The sequence below is a fragment of the Corvus moneduloides genome, chromosome 8 (genome assembly GCF_009650955.1).
Source record: "Corvus moneduloides isolate bCorMon1 chromosome 8, bCorMon1.pri, whole genome shotgun sequence".
Lineage (NCBI taxonomy): Eukaryota > Metazoa > Chordata > Aves > Passeriformes > Corvidae > Corvus > Corvus moneduloides.
This window is the reverse complement of record NC_045483.1, coordinates 12,640,634-12,661,953: the sequence shown is the minus strand read 5'-3', so window position 1 is coordinate 12,661,953 and position 21,320 is coordinate 12,640,634. Positions and strand designations below refer to the sequence as shown.

Below are 21,320 nucleotides of genomic sequence, written 5' to 3'. Positions count from 1 at the left end.
CTATCCCCAGAGCCCTCCATTCTGTCACTATCTCCTCTGCACATGGCCCCAAAGCCAGGCATTTAGTGTCCACTATACTGTGTCTGTGACAGTCACCCCTCCACGACAACCACACCACTGGCTATTACACACAAGCTCCAAATACTCATCCTCTGGCACTTCTGATCTCTTCTGATCACTTCTGACCTGCAACACCAGATGAGAATCCAGAGGGAAACAGCCAGTGACCAGTCCTGGAAGTGTTTAGGACACTGGATTTAATTAAAAGCCAAACTCCACTGAAATAACAATACCAATTAAATGTACTAGTAAGTGTTGGGCAAGCATTTCACATGCTGCCATAGTGTGAGGAAAGTCTGTCTCAGCTGCAGGGCCAGAGGTCTGAGGATCCCCAGGATCCTCACCAGGTAGTGAGGAATGCTGTCTGACCTCTACACACTGACCCTCCTTTCAGGGTATCTTATCTGCAAAACTTGTTACAGAGCAACACCACTTCTTGTATACAAGTGGAAAAGAGGAGAATTTCTGCTCCAGCATACTAATGACTTCAGCTTCTGTGTTACAGGGCCTTTTCTAATCAGGCAGGTATTGTCAGGCACTGCCACTGAAACATAACAAAAGGGAAACGCTAATGTTTTTCAAGCTATGCTGCTCTCCCTGTTAAAATAATTCATTACTTACCCAGGAAGGAATCTGAAATGTCATGTTTAAGTTTCACACCTGGGTGTTAACTACCCTCAGTTTTGACAGTGGAGTCAGACTGCTCAGCTCTGATGGGAGCCCAGACTCACACTTGGCTTGCACAGCCTGGCAGGGTGTTGTCACTTTGCACTGGAAATAAAGCTGAGGATTTTCTTTCCCATGAGAACTAGAAACCCTGCAGAGGCACCTGTACTGTGGGACCCTCTGTACACTCAGCTGGCTCAGCAATCCCAGGATTGGGGATGAGCACAGACCTCCAGATCCCCTTGCCTTGCATCTCTCTTTCCAAAGACACATCAAGTGTTACCTCAACTCCTGCCATGGCCACTGCAGGCATTTCACTTCACAATATCCTCACTGGATATGAAGGGAAAAACACTTCTATTTAAAGCTCTGCTGTGTCCAGCAGTGGTTTGGGTCGTCTCTGCCCACGTAAACACGTGTCCTGCCTGCAGGCAATGGAGTCGAGCACCTTTGGGCTGTGCTGACCTGGGAGCTCAGTGCCTGTAAACAAACTGACAAAGTGGTAAACGTGCCTGATTGCAACCACAAGAAATCCCAAATGAAACCCATGGGACGACTCATATGTTTTCAATTAGGAACACGGTGAACTTCTGACTTGCCATTTGTTTATGAACTCGGCTGAACTGTGACCATAAAGGGCTTGTCTACAGTCAAAATGAATTGAAAACCAAGTAGGAACAGGCTCCAGTCCTCTTGACTCCTGGGGTTTGATTTGAAGCACTAAACCATAAATAAAAATGCACATTATTATGGAAAGCAGAATTGCAACACTTCAATGTTTAAACTGACTTTTCATAATACTAAACAAAATGGGTAGCAACATTATGCTTTGTTTCTTTGAATTTTTAATTTTTCAGTCTAAATGAACAGAAAACTGCTGCCATATTGAGTATAATTTTCACTTACCCACAGAAATCTTTTCAAACACAGAAGTGACCTGTGCAGTAAGACTAGGCTTAGTGTTTAAGCACACTTCAATATTTAATGTGCCTTTTCTATTCCACTAAAAATTATGTATTTGTAGTGATCAGCAAACAATACCTTGATGAAACCTCCAGGTGCATCCCAGAATACTTTTGTATGCTTAACACACAAGCTGCTCTGCCCTGCATGAGCAGCCAGATCTTGCACAGCGCCTTTGTGCCCACGGATGTTTTTGACAGTAACTGAGGCAAGGGTCACTAATCACCAGAGGGTTGAATCTTTTGGATGTGAGCTTCAGTGGCTCCACGGCACCCTTTTGTGATGATGCCAAACACAGGCTCTGGGAGGAAACCAGCACTTCCCTACAGAGCAGCACCAGGGCTCTGCAGTCCCCAGCCACAGCAGAGCCCATAAAGCAGCGACGCTCCCACTGCAGCCTAAGAGCAGTGGAAAATTCCTTACCTCTAATGCTCCTGCAAACATCCCCAAGTGCACAGCACAGCTTTCGGCTCTAAAACCTCTAACCTGGAACTGTATCAGCTCCCTTTCTCCCGCTCTGCATGCTAACAGGGTATGTAAAGACAGGATCTGTTGTTGCTTCAAGAACTGACACAGCACTGGATGTGCAGCCTGGCTGTGAATTGCTGGGTCCACACTTCAGGTTGTTTTTAGTGCTGTGTTTCTACTTGCATTAAAAAAAAGTGTTGTCAAGTATCATCAGCTTTAACTCTTCCCAAAGCAGGCTTATTAGTGCTCTGATTGGTAAATTCCAGATATTTTTAGCTCTCTGCTGCTGCACTTTGTTTGCCTTCGATGTAACAAAGATTTGGGCTGTTTGAATATGCCTCAGAGGCTGGCAGAGCAGAGCTGTTGTGTTGGAAAGATTTCTTCTGCTGAATAAAAATGAATAGCTTGAGGTAAGAACAGCAGCACTGAGGTCACATTTTGCATGTTGAGAGAAGCAACTCAGACTCTGCAATTTAAGGAAACTTCAGCTTGTCTATTTTAACAGTTGGTATAACTTTCCTTTGCACTGGATTAGTATTTTAAAGATGACTACAGAGTCACCTTTCTTTTACAGGAAATTTTTACAGTTTCCCTGACACAAGAAAATGTTTTCTGTGCTTAACAAGTGGCCTTCACAATTTACCTCTCTCAGATACAGCCCACTGTGAATTAAAATCCCATATGGGAAATATCCCTGCATTTCCATGGAAACAAACTACTGTGCCAAAATATGAGCTTAGTTCTTCAATGAAGACTTATGAACAGGGAAGAAATAGTTGCTTGGGCTTCAGGTTCAAACATAATTTGCTAGCATCTAGAAGTAAGAAGGAAATTACTCAAAGGCATAGTAGTCATTAATACAATATATCTAAGGCATTTTTTTTAGGTTTATCAGCATCCAAACAGATCCAGCTTCTTATTTTTCTCCATTTTCACTGAAGAGAGTAAGCCTCCAAGGCTATACATTTGTTTAATAGTGTGCACCTGGGCTTAGATACAGCACAAGTGCCCATGCTGGCAAGAAGCCACATAGAGAAGGTTTTCGGTAGCATGCTAAAATAAGGTATTCACAAAGCAATGGCACACATGTGATCTCAGAGTCAAAGCCTTCTGTACTCTCAGCTTTAGTTCCTCCTACAGAGTAAGCTGTTTGAGTCATCACAAGGGTATTTGCAACTTAATAGTACTTCTGTTGTGGTATTAAGATTACTAGATAAGGGGGTCGATTAGATTGAAAAATGCCTCCCTATTTTCCTCGTCCTGCCAGACGAGAACTCGCCTCGGTATACTAACAGCCTGCTGACCCAGCTTGGTGTTATCATCATGTTTTTAAGAGCAAGAAAACAGAATATAGCAGCTTTTGAAACTTTCCTTACACTGTGAAGAGTCGTTCTTTCAGCAGCTTCTGTTTATCACTCTGATTCTTCAAGACTCCACAGACAGCAGATTAGCAGTTTGTCAGTCAGTGATTTACTGGGACAGAGCAAGCAACACATGCTTTCTCCACTCCTCATTCCCAGCACCAGCATGTGAGATCCCACAGCTCCAGACCTCGTTTGCTCATTACACAGCTTTAAATGGTCAGGCTCTGAAGAGCAGCAACACAAAGAGAGCAGGGACAATAACCACTGCGCTGGTATTTGAAAAGACATCCAGCTCAATGCATACTCGGAACAATTTGGCTTCTCCATCTGCCCTTAGCTTTAAAACACCAATGGCTAAACCAGCCTCTGAAATCTGCAAAATCTGCACCTGTCAAACTGGCAATGTGCAAATGTGAAAAGGCAGACAGCAGATGTGCAACCGTCAGGGCATCTCCCAGTCCTGGCTAGGACAGTTGGAAGGCTTCTCCGGTACATCTACTGATTCCTTTCTCCAACCACGACAATGTTTCTGTACGACACAAAGAACTGCATTATCCAGCAAACTGGGAAAGAAGCAAAACTGCTTAGTATCTCCCCAAAAAAGCCTCAAAGCCTGTAGTCCTTCCATCATGATGAAACTAAAGGCAAACCTGTACCCTAAGCAGGAGAGCCTCATTAGAACATTTGCATTGGAGTTCAAGCACTAATGACCAGACAATAACAACACCTGAACTGACATTCAGATACGTTGTAGTTGTTTACATTACAAGTTCAGTAGTTTTTTTAAGTATTCAGTTCAATCTTTCATGTATAAAACTCCCACATTTATAATTTGTTTTTCATTTGTGCAATCCAGAAATTCTTTCATACAATTTCATTTGTCCCACTTCTCAGTTGTACAAACTGAAACACAGAAACCTGATAGACTCAGCTACAGTAAAAATAGTAGATGGATTGAAGAACCAGTTCTCAATTCTGCAGTCACCTTTCTCCCAGATCACATGCAGGAACAATCCAATTCTACCTTCTGGCTGAGTGTATCTTTTCCAGAGCCAACAGGTAAAGAAAAGCATTTCAAAAGTAAGATGAAGGTGGGAAAAATTTTCCTCTTCCAGATTGCAAGGATGGGTTTGACACAAACACCTGCCTGAGGAAGGGGCAAAACCTGTTTATGCATGTTGCACTTTGGATTAAGTTGGGAAAGACTAAAGCTGTCTTTCCCATGTGATGAGAAGGGAAATGCTACAAGCTGAAAGCATAAGCAATTTTGCAATAAAATCTTTGCAGTGCACCAATCCTTGGCATTAAATTGGCAATGTTTCCAGGACACAAGCTATATTCGAATCAGATTATGTTGCATTAATCACATTTGCACACAATAAACCTAGTATTTTTCAAGCCTCATTTCCCCTCCTTTTTTATTGAAACCATTTTCAGCAGCCAATGATAATTTTATTATCAATTTCTGGAGAACACAGAAGCAGCAATGAATTAAGCACAGGAAAAGCATTCCAAATGAAAGCATCCTGTCTACTGATATTACCTCTTATCTACTTCAGAGACAGAAGATAAAACTTTCAACAAGGCCGTAACTTTCAGAGAAGAGTAGTCACAGAGGAATCTTTTCAAGCACAATTGAGTTTGTAATTCTTATTATCCCTCTCCATCTGCCAAAGGCCCAGTGTGAAATTACAGCCAGTTTGGGAACCCCACTGCTTTAGCTCTGCTCCTGTCAAGGGACATCTATCCATCACCTCATTGTGCAGCCTGTCCCATTTAAGAGCTAGTAATGCCAAGGCCTCCTGCATTATTTGGATCCAGATCTAATAATTAAGTGTAGCTCACAGTGAGTAGGAAGCAGCCAAATAAAATGCCGTGTGAAACCAATCTCTCTCTGCTGCATTTCCAATGGATGTCACCGACTCCTCAGGCTCAGGTGAGTGTCACAGTGAAGACCCTCCACTGACATACCTTTATCTTACTTTCTGCACTTAGCAGTAAACACAAAACAGAGAAGGCTGTGAATCTTTTGGATTGCATGCAACATTTTCCTTTACCAAAGCATGGGCAGTTTTGACAGTACTGGTGAAAAAAAGGCAGGCAGACCAGAAGTGTTAGTGACTGTTGATCTTCCAGCTGGATGAATAAGCAGTGATGAATCATTGAGATAATAAATGAAACTACTATTTAGCACACGACAAATAACTACGAAAGGACCTTCAATCTCTCTAATTTGAACAGGAATCATTCAGTAATTCTCAGTTCTGCCCTGACAGCGAATTCAGCCACGGCTGTAATGCCGTGGCTTCCCAAAGAGCAAGGGCACCGCAGGGAACCGGCAGGGCCTCGCTCCCAGGCTGGCAGGCAGCAAGGTCAGAGGTAGGGAATGAAGGGCTGTGTAACATCACAAAAACTTGTCTTAACCTCCACTAACAGCAAGGGCTGAAATAGCTGATGACTCTTGTTTGCTTTGTGACTCTTGTTTGTCGCTGCAAACTTTAAACAGCAACTACTTAACTAAGCACACAAACCACAGTCAAACCCTGCATTCTTCCTGCTCCTTCCACTTGCCTCCCATAACACCTAGCTTAAAAAAGCATTATTTTAGGTACTAAACATGCTTCCCAAACAGACTGAATAGGAAGGGGCCAGCCAGTTTCACACATATCAGAGACTTCAGAGCCTCTAGTACTAAAGTATCCAGAACGTTAACCTAGGGACATTTGGGAGTTTCCATACACGTAAGAGATCTTATTCACCCCATGAGAATACAACAACAATCCTTTATGGGAAAACAAGAAATCTAAAACCTGTGAGAGTTATTTCAATTTGCTTTCATTTTATTTTCCCAGCAGTCAAAATCAATTCTAGCTGTAATCACAGTGATTACAAATTCAGCTATTTAAGGTCCATCATTTCTCAGAAGAAAAAGCTAAAAGAAAGAGCTTCAGGTTCTTCAACACAAAAAGACTTTGTTTGCCCAACCCAACCATTAACATTAACAGTATTTCTCAATGCTATGCAAGGAAAGAGAGAAGCACAATCAGGGAACACAGGAGTTATTTACAAAAATTCGAAGTTTAACCTAATTTTAACTAGAAAGTGAACAAAACCACTGTGGAAATGCTGTATCAGACAGCCTTGAATTCTTCTAAATTCTGAGTTAAGTGGTTCTTTAATTTAATAACTCTAAGAAATGCTACTCTAAAAAATAACACATGAAATTGTACTTCATGTGCAGTGTAACATGATAATACTAAAACTGCTCTCAGCTGGCAAGCTGACATTCTCAGACATGCTGGTAGTAGAACACGATCACTGCAGCCTGTGCATGGTAGCTGTTACTACAGATTTCAAAATGGAAATGCCAGGTCCCTACCAAAATTAGATTATTCTAGACAGAAAAGATGGTTATTGTAAGTAAGTCTGTGTCCTTAAACTCGTAAGGTACAAGAATAAAACTGTCTCAAGCTTCTAAAGTTCAAAATACATGAAATGATTCTGACATCTCTGGTACTGAACCACCTCCTGAGGAAGACTTTTGGTGCTACCAGTGGTCATTGGTTTGGAAAGAAGAAAGAGAGACAAGAGACAGGAGTACTTCTTTACAAGACAGGTAATTCAATGTGTATCAAAATAACCATTCTTCTGAAATGTCAAATGTATGACTTCATCAGTCTATTTCTGATGTGACAGTTCACAACAGAAGGCAACGGCACACAGAGATTTTGGCAGGGTCAATGACTCTGCCTGCCTTCAATTGTTGAATAGGAAGATTGTGCTTGGGATATTTTAAAAAACTTTACAGAAAAGTGGCTTAGCAATGCCTGAAAGTACAAATGCAGAAAACTAGATAAGGAACTAATGACACTGGAGATGCTTCTGTTCTTTTCCTTGGCCTATTTACGTGTTTTGAATGGTCTCCAAAAGGCTTCTGCTCAGCATGCGCCATCTGGTATGCAGATACCATTTCCAGATGTTAAATTACACATAAACTGGCTTTTTACATTGTTTTTTTTTCTTCTTTTAATCAAGACAAGTAGCATGTCCATGTGAAAGAGTGGGTAAAGGATAACAACACCAGTCAGAAAACACAACAGGGTCTAATGAATGCACTAACTACAGCATATTACTGTAATACTTCACTTGTCCCACTTCTTCATTATCATTTCCAATTAATTTATTATAATTGTAATCATATTCTAACACTGCACTCTTTAAAGCCCCTGCAGTGAGTAAGTATTTTTGCTTGTATGCAAGCTATAAATAGCAAACAATGGTCAGATAATAAAAGCCCACATGGAGAGGAAAGGACAACTCTGAGACATAAGAAAATAAACAGGTAATTTCATATGTTAATTTCCAGTTTGAGTGGAAAAAGGGGAAATGGTACTTACCAGTCATGACACTTTTTATCTGCAAAAGGCTTTCCAACCTAATTACATTCTCACAACTCCTAGTAAAACGATCTGCAACTATTATCTCTGTTCTACCATGGAAGAAGTCACTGGACAGCAGCTTACCCCAGAGGGGTCCAGATTTCCAGTTTTCTGCTCAGACCACATTCCATTTCTTTTTCTGCCTCACACCCTGTCACTCAACTTCTCCGAATGCACTGACTTTGCCTGCTCAACTGGAGCACTGTGGTCTTCCAGCCTGGGAAGCACCAGGATTTTATGTCCCTGGTACTGCTTTAGGATGCTTGAAACATCCACATTTTTTTCCTTCCATCACACTAAGCATCATTTTGTGGGTAACAACACATTTGCTCTGTGTTTGTAGGAACAAGCAACATTTGAATAAAATGAACAGTGAGGACAGTGCTGAAGTTCTCCTTCTGTCAGGATGAAAATTAACAACAAACTTCATGCTCCACACCAGCCCCACTGGGATCACCTGGGTCCTTGGGAGTGCTGCCACTTCCTTTGCAAAGGCACAGAAGTTGTTTTTCTGTTACTGAAGCGAAAACCCACAACTTTTTCTTTTCTTTTTTAAATTTTTTTAAGCATTTATTCTTGAACAAGTGTTTTTCATGCACTCCTTAAAAGCACTGCCACAAGACTGTCAGAGATGTGAAACACAAACAGAAAGCACGTGCCTGCAGTGATATCCAGCACAGATTAACAACGATATACTTCATGACTTAAAAAGTGGCAAGAACTTTAAACAGATGTATAAATAAGGTGTTGAACAACTAAACCTTTTATATGTAATGACTTCCTTGTGGATAAAAGAACACAAGGAACTGATCTAAATATAAACTGCAATTACCTGCCACAATCTCCAAAACTGCTCCTTGCAATTGAACCATGAACCTATGGAAACCTTCCTGCCCTTCACTTAGCCTCTGACCCCAGCTCTGACCTTCACACTGTCCCCAGCCACATTACTCATCTCTCATTCCTTCTCAGTACACAGTAACCAGATGACCATAGCTGACATACTGCATTAACCTATTATTAGGTGACCCTGACACTCTACCTCACATTTTCTCAGTTCATATACACAACAACTCTAAACTGAAATATTACTGGTGATAGGAACTTTTTATCCATAGCCTTGGAAGTGGTAATGAGAAAGAAGGCAGGATTGTACATGACATCTTCAGTTACAGCCCATGTGACACTACAACCTAGGAAAGTGGAAGTGAGCTTTTTATCTTTTCCTTCCTTAAAATACATAACATGAAAGTCTGACTATAAGGAAAATGGTAGTTTTATTTCCTCTCATCAAAAGTCTCAGGGAACTTGCCTGTTGAGTATCTAAAGATGGATAAGTCATGCAAATAATTTTATGAAACCGAAAGATCTTATGCAACCTCCCAAAGCTTATCTGTCATAAAGAATGGACAAAGCTTTCCAAATTAATTCATTCAGCTGACACAAGGCACTCCCCCTGCCATACCTCTTCTTGAAATGAGTCACTGATGTGGCTAACCCAGGAAGGGGAAAGAAGAAAACCTATTCAAAAATGACCCTCCCAGGACACAGGAGAACCTGCGGGCCAAAGGTGTAGCCTGCTACAAAGGACAAAATAAATCACCCTGTTACTCAAAGCCAGGCATGCACAAGAGGCATTGTCAAAACACGGTGGAATCTAAGGAAGCAATTAGACTTATTAAGCTTTGGTTTTCTTCACACCTACAATCACTTGAAACTGTACTACAGTAACATGGCTTGTGACGAAATACAGCTTGCAGATAACAAATTTAAGGGAAATACCTAAAATAAAAGTGCAACAAATAGTGAAAGATACATTTACTAATAGATGAAGCACCTGTTAACTGGAGTAGCCCAATCAGCTTTTTGCTGGTTTTTGCTCAGCAAGAAGCAATATTCCAAACTAAGTCAGTATTCAAAACAATTAAGATACTCACCAGCAAGTGTATAGTCCATATCAAAACCAAAGCACTTTATCTTTTCCATGGCTAAACTTCTGTTTACAAAGACCCTGAAAAGAGAGAAGAAATATCACCACAGGTACGAGCGCTTTCAAAATACTCACATTTTAGAACAAACACGTTCTGCCACTGTCAGGAGGTCTGGCTTTCATGGATCAAGATCAGCAAATATACCTGAAAACAGAGGCAAGTCTCATTTTCTGCAAGTTCTCCTGAAGCAAAGCCATGACTTTGCAGAGTTATTCTAATTATTGGTATGCTGTCCAAAGACATACACGCATGCATGCACACACACACACACGGCCTTGCATGTGACCTGCAAAAATTCCTAAGAATAGAAGTGCAAAATCTCCTGAAGCAGAATTCAGACCTCAAAGGACATGAAACTGGAAGCAGTAGATACAAAGCAATATAATTTGCTTGATTAAAACAAATTATTACTAAGAAGTAACAAGGAAAATAAAATACAATAATATTTCTGTGAATAAATTCACAGCACTTGACTCCTCTTTGGAACTATATCTGGAAATTCAAAGCAAACCCAAACAGATCCATTTTCACATTTTCACCAATACCGTTAAAAACATTTAATAAAGCTCTGAAAAAGAGCAACTGAGAAAAATTTTCATACACAATACATGCCATTTCTATTGTGAAATTTTTTCTTTTTATTTATAACTCCTCTGAAACTTGCCAACTGCTATTTTGAAAATTCCACTTTTACCATTAATGCTGATTACAAAGAGAATTTAGGCTGAATACTTCCAGGCCCTTTTAGATGACAACATTAATACATGATATCAAATTTAGTTCCAGTAAATAACACGGTAAAGAAATAGGTCAGAGAATACAACCAAAGCTTTTCTTGCTTCCTGTTCCAACTACGACAGTAACTAAGCTGCTTATGTTTCCCCAGAACTTTAAAGCATAAAGCAGATCTGCAATTCAACAGGACTTCTCTTCACTGACTGCCTTATCTGAACTTTAAAAATGAGAGTCAAAACTTGTCTGTGGGAGGGAAGCCGAGCTTTTCAACACCCATCTCAGACCGAAATCCCATGCACTGCTTGTGCTGTGATGCCAAGACAAAGCTCTCCCGTATGAGAAAAGTCCCAGAGCCTTCCCTTGTACTCTGATTTCAGCATGTGAAAATTCTCCAAACATTCAATAAGCACACTGCCCTCAGCACAGTGATTATCCTCCTAGGACACGGAATCGGCAGTGCTGCTGGGTCGGAGGCGCGGTACAGGGACAGCGAGACACAATGGAGACGGCAAGTGCAGAGCCGAGCTCTCGTACGCTCGGAAAGGCTAGAAGGAGCCACGGGGAGATCCCGCTCCGCACGCACATTCCGGGCAGGTGGCCGGCATAACGCGCCCGTTCCACCAGCCCTGTCAATCCGCCACAGCCCGGATTCTAACAGCAAACTGCTCACACCAGGCTGCTGTGCAGTCCTCTTACCTCATCTCTCACCGACGTGCTCCTTGTTCAGTTCCCAGCAGTCTGATTCATCTACTTGTCTGAATCACATTACAGAATTCCTTTAAAGCTTCCCTGGTACCCATGCAATTTTGCTTGGATCTGATTTGACTTCAGAAGATCATTATGTCTGAACCAAGCCTTAACGTAGGGTATATCTTCTTGGACAGTGTTCTAGAAAACACATCTGTGGCTAATTTAACCAGTCACTGGATATTGTTGTTGTTCCACACAAATCCACTTGGAATACAGTTTCTCTGGCAGTAGTATCCTTTCCCCCTAACCTTGCACACTCTCTCTGGGAGTCACTGTTTCCTGGCAAGGTGCCTGCCTTTGACAATGGGGCTTGTCACTAAGGGGCCTTGAAGGTTGTAGATGACGCTCCTTTCTGATAGATTTATGTATTACCTAAAGAAGACAAAGTGATGGGATGGACACTGGAAACTGGTAAAGAAATGCCTTTTGGAAATATGAGATGGGCTCGTAACTCACTAAAATTCTCTCCTGAAATAGCCAGCTTTTGAGTAGGTGGAGCAAATTATCCAAAACTGCAGTTTAAATCTGTGTTTGTCTTCTAACATCGAGACAGCTCTGATTTACAAGAGACCAGTGTGAAGCGCTATTTAGTACTAAATACAGTCTGATATTTTGTATAATGCATATGATTACGTTCTGCTGCTGCTGCCAGGAAACATTATTTATTAGCTAATTCAAGCACATATTTGATTTCTGATCTTATGTTTGTGCAGCTTGTTTCTGAGAAAGCAGAGCTTTAAGAAGGAATAACATACCTCCAGGAGACACTAGCAACACTTTCTGTCTAACCTGCAGAGTCCAGTTCTGCTCTTGTATTTAGGCTTAATCCCTGCAGCAGTTTTCTGACTGTCTGAAGAGGACAGGAGTAAGAAGGGAAATTTAAAGAAGATCATTTCAGAACTGCAACATTTGGTAAATTTCCCAAACGAGGACAAAACCCCCAAATACTAAGACACAGCTGAATGCACTTATAAACAGGGTAATAAGACAGTGCCTGTGAGAGGCAGAAACAATGGAGCTGTGACCCAAGAGACCTGTTCCAGTCCAGCCGGCCTGTATCTAGACGATGATGACACCGAACTGACCAAAAACTGTGGAAAGATCTCTAAACCTCTGACAGATTGTCATCCCTTGCTTTTGTAGTATTTACAAACTGAACCCAAAACCAACATCCCTTGATACTGGAGATCTGGAAAAGTTTTCTAAACAACAAAACAAATAGCACCCATAAGTATATTTTTGTTCCAAAGTAAGTCTTTCGACTGAAACATGAAAATTACCATAGCAGCACCCTTTGGTAACAGCCGGTGAAGATGTCTCTTTCTCCACCAATTTGCACTTATTGCCTGTGACCTACAAACTGCACTGGCAGGGTCTAATCACACCCCAACCTGGCAGATTTCAAGGCATCCTACCAACTGATCTGATGTGGTAATTACTTCACCCACCAGTGCTGCAGTGAGACAGAGCAAATATTTTAAAAAGCTAAAGAAGGCTATTACACAACATATTCAGGACAGGAAATGAGAACACTTTAATCAATTCAAACTTGCAGATTAAATGCAGACTAAAGAGTGGCAAAAAAAAAAAAAAAAGAACCAATTTCACTCCTCTTGTGAAGGCCCAGGGAGATATTGGTTTATTTTGTAGGCACTCAGGACCTCAACTTTAAATCCTGATATAGAAATCTCCCATGAACAGTCTCCCCTAGACACAAGGGAGTAAGTAGGTACTTACAAATATTTACTCCCAGAAACTGACCAGCTTAATTCAGGGTTTTATTCAACGTAGTAAATATCTGCAGTGTCCTAGAAACTGAAATTAAAAGCGGGAGATTAAATCTCTAGGACAGTTTCTGAGAAGAGCCAGGTGCTTCCCAGAAGCTGCAGACTTAGCCCATTTCAAAGCTGTTCTTAAATTGTAATTGAAGGTACACTCAGCCTGACTACAAGAATACTGACCAAATCATAGAACCTCAGAATAGTCTGGGTTAGAATGGACCTTAAAGATCATCACATTCCAAGCCCCTGCCATGGGCAGGGATACCTTCCACCAGATCAGGTTGCTCCAAGCCCCAGCCAACCTGACATTGTGTTTGTTAGCTACAAACACAAAAAGGTAACATCTCCTCAGAAGAAATGCTACAGAGAAATGACAAGAGTTGTTTTAATGACTATAAAGCAAGAGCAACCTGAGGGCCCTAAGAACCTCAACCACCTGCGGGAAAAGATCCTCTGGTCTTGAAAGAAAAGGATGAAACAACAAGTTTTTTACAGCTCATCCAGATGAACAAAAATCAAAGAAGCTTCCAGACTACAAACAGTAGAAACAATGTCAGAATAAGAGGAAAACTACAATGATCTAACATTTTTAAGCAAGCAAGTTTTAATGTAGAATAATTTCTCCAGTTGCCAGAATCAGAAGAAATCACACTCTCCCTTCCCCTGAATTTGGTTTTTTCCATTCAGAAAATAGTCACTTTAACTGGGAGCACTGGAGTTAAAATTTAAGCTGATCTAAAAACCCAACAGCACTGGGCAGTAAGACAAAACAAACTGTAGGCACAGCAGGAGAACACCCTCTGCATTCCTCGTGCTGAGAGGCAGAGGTGGGTATTGCCTAAACCCAGCTCCACACCTGCATGCACCCAGAGCATCTCCCTAAACAGGACACTGCCTTTCTCTTGCCTTCATCCTTTCCTCCTGATGAAAACCCAAGCTTTACATTTCTGCTCTGACGAATATCCCTGTGAGTCTCCTGCATTTTGGACTCCCTGTGCAGTGTGGCTGAAGCAACACAAGGTGTGGAGCATGTGGGGAAGGCAGCTGAGGGACCATATTCCAGCTCCATGGGCTCCCTGAGCACAGCTGGGATTGGGGGAGCAGCACCTGGACTTGGGGTGGCTTAGCCTGGAAAACTGGACTTGAAGAGCTGTTTTATGGAAACCTTGAAGCATGCTTCCTCTCAAATGAGCTCCTCCTCAAAAATTAAACCCTGCAGCTTGGCCTCAGCAGACAGCTCTCAATGATGACAGTGTTTATTTTCTTTTTGAGCTCTATGAATTGTGCAGGGTAAGAGAAAAATGTGTTGTATTGCAAGGAAGAAGGAACTGCTGAGCATGCATAAGGAGAGTCACAGACCCCTGATAGCCTCAACTCTGCAATTCATAGTCCTTTATATTTCCACAAGAGAACTGATCTTGGTTTTGTTACTGTTCTTGTCAATCAATTCTGAAGCAGGAACCTAAATCCCAATTCTTCTCAAGTAACACTGGAGAGGAGCAAACACAGAGAGGGAGAAATGTTTTTATTTTATTTTATTTGTGCAAAATCTCTAAATAATTGTGTGCCCTGAATGAAATTTGTGTGTATAAGAGTCTTGTAGTTTGACCAACAAAATAAACAAAATGCACAGAACCTTACAATTAAGGAGGAACTTGGCACATGGCTCACAATTCCTCATAGTGAGAAAATGAAAAATGAACAATGTGAGGCAGGTTTCTGGAACAGAGCACTTTATAATAATTTTCCAAATGTTTCTAGAAATGCCTTGCAGCAATTAGCATTTTTCTGGGCAGTATGTTTCACTGGAAACTAAATAAATACAAAGAAAATTGCAACAGAGCTGAGCAGAACAGCAAATACAGTGGGAGCTGGCTAAGCATGATCTACACGTGTGTTTAAAAAAGCCTGTGGTGGACAGTTGGGCTTGAGCCAACCACAAAACGGGGACTAACTAGCCAGAAGGCCCAGATTCCTGCTTACTCAGGGTTTAGGAACTCTGGTTAATCTTCACTTCATGGACAATTTCCATTTTTTAATACGCTAGAGAGTTAAAAAGAAATAATGGGAACTAAATGGATTAGCTTTTAATAGTCTCCCATGCCCAAGTTCCCTGTGGCCTCTTTAAAAAGGCAAATAATGAAATAAACCCCCCTCTACTGTTACAACAACTCGATGTTCTCAGTATGACCAGCTAGTCCCCAGATGTGGTCTGCCTGGGGACTTGTGTCACCGCATGACATCACAGTTCTGGTCACAGGTGACTTCCACCAGCAGCAGTGAACTCCCCCACTGACCATATTCATCTGGCACAAAGCATGTGAGCAATCTAAAGAAGTTACTACCATATTATCAAAATGTCTCATCTTTGGGTGCTGGATGTTTTGGTAGCTGCCTTAGAGAAGAAATAAACTGCTTTAAATTTTTAAAACCAATTAAATAGTTCTTTTGCTAAGTCTGGCCTCTTTAGGCAGGTATTGACCATTCCATATATTATTTTTTATCATATCATTTTGGTCTTATTTTTTAATTCTAGATTTTCAGAGTTATATTTTATTCCTTCTTCAACCAAAGATGAATATTCTGAATATTTGTAATCGTATTTAGAGATAGTATTTGGTCTTGAGATAACTTTAGGGGATGAAACAGTATCAGACTGGAAATAAAAGACGGGCATAAAAATTCCCTGGCCACTTCTAGTAACATTTCCAGCACAAAGCCCAACAATTTCACGAGTCTAACTGTACTTGCACAATTATAGTGACATAAAACTGGAAAATCCAGTAATGACTGGAACTTCAAAGCATGATGAGGCTGTATCCAAAAACACAACCAAGAGCACTTCCCCCTGAAATTCAGCAGGAATCCGATGCAAAGAGATAGCCTTGGCCATTTCTGTTTTCATTGTTTGGGTTTTCTTCCCAGGCAACAGCAAAGTGCCAAGAAGCTCACATATGGATTCCATCCCAAAATAACACTCGTCGGCTCCCTGAAACTATTAAAGCTAAGGCTCATGGGACGTTTACAAAGCAATTTCTTTATTATTAATTTGGCAAGTGTAGTGCTTTTTAGTAAGCTCACCCATTCTGCAGACTCGACACTCCCTCTCCCTCCTCCAATGTCTAAAGCACTAAAACAAACCAGAGAGAGCCACACGCGGCCCTCTGTCACACACATGCCACCACACAGGTCCAGGGAGGCTGCTCGGACACATGAGGACAGACCACGGCCAACAGAGCCTCCAGAGCCACTCAGTACATGGAAACACCACACATCACCTGTCCAAATGTGTCTGAGGAAAAGAGCACTTTCAGACTGGTACAGATTTGTTCTAATTTTCCACCACAATGAACTGACCATTTTGAAGCGACTTTAAATATAGCCACCCAAACAGATGAACAGTTTCTAGTCTCACAGCCTTGTTTATACAACACTTCCACCTGTTTGCAATCACTGATGATCCAGTAACAATAAAGCAAAGAAACAAGATTAGCAGTGAATAGCCCAAAGTCTACAAATTTGAACAAGCTAAAGTACATCTTTAATCCATGAAATCAAAACAACCAATTGGCAATCCTTTTGCTTTGTCATTATTAAAGTATATACAATTTTTTAATCCAGGATCTCAGTGTAAAGTAACAGCTAAAATCACTTATATCACCACCATAAGGTGCTCTGAAAGCAAACCGAAGTACAAAACTATGAAGCTACTTATTCAATACTCTATCAGCAGTCAGCAGGAGAATTAGGATTAGGAATCATGATGCCACATGCCCTGCACTAGCCAGTAAACAAGAGAGCAAGAAAAAAGCCCAACAATTAAAACAACAACAGAAACCCCACATTCAGGATGAGAAGTCTCAAATTATTCTGATGCAAAATGGTAGAAGCATCCCAAAGCCAGTATGTTTAACAAAAAGGCCATTTCAGCCTTACTGCTCTGTTAAGCCAAAACCACAGATAAATAAATATAAGTGCAAATACCTGTTTCCGGGATCTTGGTAACTGTCAGTAACAAGAGTGGATGGATCACCAACTTTTTCCATTATTTGCTTTAACTAGATGTGGTTGCTATTTAAACCCTAAAGAGCTATGTGAGATAATCCAGAGGGTGCCTAGAAGTGCTCACTCCAAGTTAAAAAATAGACACTAGGGCAATTTGGTGGCTCAGAGTCAACCTAGTTCTTGCCTAATTACAATCACATTAAATGACAGTACTCCTCCAGAACAAATGATCTAGTGATTATCCTCTACCCGGAAAAGTCAACAAGCAGCACACGAGGGAGGTGGCCTCACAACCACACACACCAAGGAAAGCCTCCCAAGAACTACACAGCCATTTTATCTCCAAATTAAAATGTGTGCTGCCAATAGCACAGTAATGCAGGATCCTCTTACCAGTGACCTCTGCTAGAGAATGAGTAACATGTAGCTTGTATATTAATTCATCTTCAGACCTCACCTCCGACAGGTGCCAGCAGTGTTGAGCAACAAGGTCTGACAGCAACACCAGCTAACGAAGAGCTTCCATTAAAGCTGTCAGAAATACCCTGAAGATAAAACCCCACCACTTCTCCAACCCAACAGATTTTTTCTGATTCTATAGCTATAAAAATTTGATTCTGAACATTCTTGCCCATGTCTTGCCCATGGCAAGACAATCCAGATATGATTACGATATAGTCATCATACTCTGAGTCAGTATGCACTACACCAGTTAAACCAGTCTCAACTGGGACTTCTGCCAACAATTATTATATGTTGAACATCCATCCATCAATTACGATACAATTAGAAGTGCAGCACCTGAAAAAACACATTCTAAGTAAGAATGACTACAGTAAATTATGACTATTAGAATGGCATCTTCAGAGATAATTTTAAAAAATGTTTTTTAAAGTTTCATGGCCACAAGAACATTTATATATCTTTTTTAAGGTAAACTATTCTGCTTTTGGAAACTTTTCCCCTCATTTCATCTGAATTCATTTACAATTCAAGCATATCCAATCTGGTGTACCTCATGAGAACGAGAATGTTAAATTGATTGGTCTAGGTATCTCCACTGGTATTTCAGTAAGCATGAAGCAAACAAACAGTGAAACAAGTTTTTTAGATTTCACACTTCAGAAAACTAGGCATTACTAGCAGCATTTAGAAAATCCCAAGGAACGACTTTGAGCTCAACTAGGCTTTCAACATAGGTTACAAAAACTAGTCCCACTTACGCTCATCTGTAAATGTGGTGCAGCTGCCAAGCTCCTCCAGCCTTTCAGATTGGGCCCATAAAATAGCTTTGGCTGGCTTTAAGGTAACAAAAAAGTAAAAGGTTTAAATTCAGGGCTCTTACTGGTTTTGTTTCTAAGTCACTTTAGATTCATGTTTTCAAGGATTTTTCATTTAGTCGCTGGAGTAAGAAAAAAAAAGAGAAAAAAGACTGAAAGAAAACAAAGAGAAGAAAAATAAGAAAGAGAAAGAAAATAACCTTGACAATCAGACCTTGTATTTTCTATTTCTCTTTTTCACAAAATTTGCAGTGCTTCAGCAATATCCAAGAGTCAGAGCATACCTGGACCCTAGTGAAACAAATTTACATCCTACAGCTCATGGCAGTGACCAGCACACATATTCTGCACCTGAAGCATTAATAAAACGCTAAAAAATATAATATCAAACACCAAGGGGAAATAACTTCAGTCATACTCTATCGTGTTAAGTTTGCACTTTTTAAAGTAACATCACATCTGTTAACACTGTGACCACGAAAAGCACCAGAAATAGAAATCTGACAACACTGCCTCTGGAACGAGGTTGTTTCAGATTCTCACAATACTGGATTATCAAAATAACTCCCATGAAACTGGTATACCAAAGCCATTAATAGCACAGATTTATACTACAGTCTTGGCATCAGGTTCTCTCATTCTCTCCCATTCCCTCCCTCTCTCTCTCTCCTTGAAAGAGGATAGCAATTCCAAAACAAAAATGTGCCTCCCCTTAATGTATTTCCTATGTTGTGCTTTCCATGAAAATCTGAGATGGTAGCAGCATTTCTGCTCAGTACGTTTTGTATAAGACATTTCTAGATTCTAAAAACAGGTACTTAAACTTTACCAGACTTATTTTGGACTACCAGATCCCAGCTCCTAGTGGGAACCCCCCCTTTATATGACTGCACTCTCCTCTTTCATAAGGAAATTCTTTCTGAAAGTAAGGATTTCTTACACAAGTAAGGGTAAACATGATGAGAACTTGAATGTATGAGCTCTTAAAGACAAGCACGACTTCCTTTGGAAACTGTACAACATCTAGCAAACTGTCAGCACTTAACCATAACAAATGTTAAGGAAATACTTAGAAAAAAAATATAAGCATTACTCTGACTTGATTTCCATCAGCCTGAATCAGGATTAACACAGCTGAAGTTTTAAGTAAATTTATGACACAAAGGTAAACCTGTCAATGACTGCAACAAGGTGAAGATTTTTGAAGGGAATGGTATAAAAATCCCTCTCTTTTACATGCTATATATAGTTGCATTCATTAAATGCTTCCATATCTGACAAACCAGCTGACAGAGAGATTCAAATAATGCCACCACTTAAGACATGTTGCTCAAACATATTCATTGGAAATTGGAAAGCTTTGGAAACACATCACAGGATCCATGACTTAGCCCTGGACACTGCAACTTGGACAACCTGGCCTATCATATGATGCACTAAGGCGTTTTTCTCAAATTAGATTCCATTTGGAGAATCAAAAGATATCTAACACTTCCAAAGCACTTCCCCAGAAATACCACCAATGTGAATCACAAATGCAACGTGGCATTTAAGCATGAGGTTGAGAAACTTGACTTCTTTTTCTGTTTCTACATCAGACATACATTTCCCCTTCTGCTGAATATCCTCTGATCATCACACTGTATGACTTCTCAAAATAACCAAGCTAAACTTTGAAGATACACCTCCCACAAACGGAATACTGACAATTACTAGATGCTGTTGTTTTTAACTCTGTAACAGTCCAGACATCTGGTAAGGATACAGACTTCATCCGTCTTTTATGCTCTATGCTTGGAACCTTGAGAGCTCTAGACTAAATTCTTGGCTCAACCAAACCTCCAATGGGATCTTGTAAAAACAACCTAGTGCCTGCACTTTGATTCCCAAACTATAAAGTAAGAGTGATAACATTCCTTTTATTTTGAACTCTATCTTCTTCACTTACTGTAATTGTTTTACAGCAAAGGTGGTTTTAGATACACCTATCAGTGAAAAGGCTGGGCCCTTGCCTAGTGCTCCTGTATGCTCCTGTGGTCACACAATTAATCACACTAGATCCCACTTGATTTCCTCCTTTTTTGTATTTGTGCATTCCAGTGTCTGAGGCTCTGCTTTCCCAGTGTGCACTGCAATAATTATTATAAAACCCCTGCCACTGAGTATTTATTGACTTGAAAGCTTCTATCCAAAATGTGACTTTGATTAATCTCTTGACTGCATTAAGAAGCATATCCTCTCTTGCTCTAGTACATGTATCTCAACTCAGCTGTTTGCAAACTCCTGCAGGCCAATACTGTGCCATCTTCTAAGCTCTCTTCTACCAACACTTCTACAAGGAAGGTAGGAACAACCTTCATGTTTTACCAACAAGCAAAAACAAAAAAAACCAAGAAATGTGGGGGTTATGCTTGGTTTTGGGGCTGCACGGACAGCTTACCGGTGATAGGCTTCCCGGCGGTACTTTTTCAGAGCATGCCCATCCATGTTTGCAGGGAGATCTGCTGCATTCTGGAGTCGGTCGCTCCATGAAGTTGTCATCTTCAAAGGCTTACTTATTTCTGAAAGAGATAGAGATAGAAAAGAAAAGCTTGCTTAAGTTCAAGGTTTGTTTCACCAGAAAGTTGCCTCTTTCCTGGCATGATGGAACTCCTGTGCCACTCAGGAAGTCTTGCAAAGTACCAGTGGAATGATCTGAATTTGCAGGTTAAGTAAGATGCTGCTCTTTGAGATGTTGAAACAGAGAGCTGGGAAGGCTGTTCTACATGGCTGCAAAGATATTTCTATCCACTGAGGTGAAAATGCCATTACAAACAGA

The 21,320-nt window shown here is 40.7% G+C and overlaps 1 protein-coding gene across 1 annotated transcript in view; it reads right to left on the bottom strand.

Annotated features, from left to right (window-relative positions):
* The window catches only part of NT5C2 (5'-nucleotidase, cytosolic II), a 42,063-nt gene extending 21,000 nt beyond the window's left edge, over positions 1-21,063 (bottom strand). Inside the window, exons 1-2 of the mRNA XM_032116583.1 lie at positions 20,943-21,063; positions 9,898-9,971 (exon numbers count right to left, since the gene is read on the bottom strand). Coding sequence (XP_031972474.1) covers positions 9,898-9,971; positions 20,943-21,043 — 175 coding nt within the window. The 5' untranslated portion in view covers positions 21,044-21,063. The remainder of the gene's footprint in view (positions 1-9,897; positions 9,972-20,942) is intronic.
* Between the last annotated feature and the right edge of the window lie 257 nt (positions 21,064-21,320).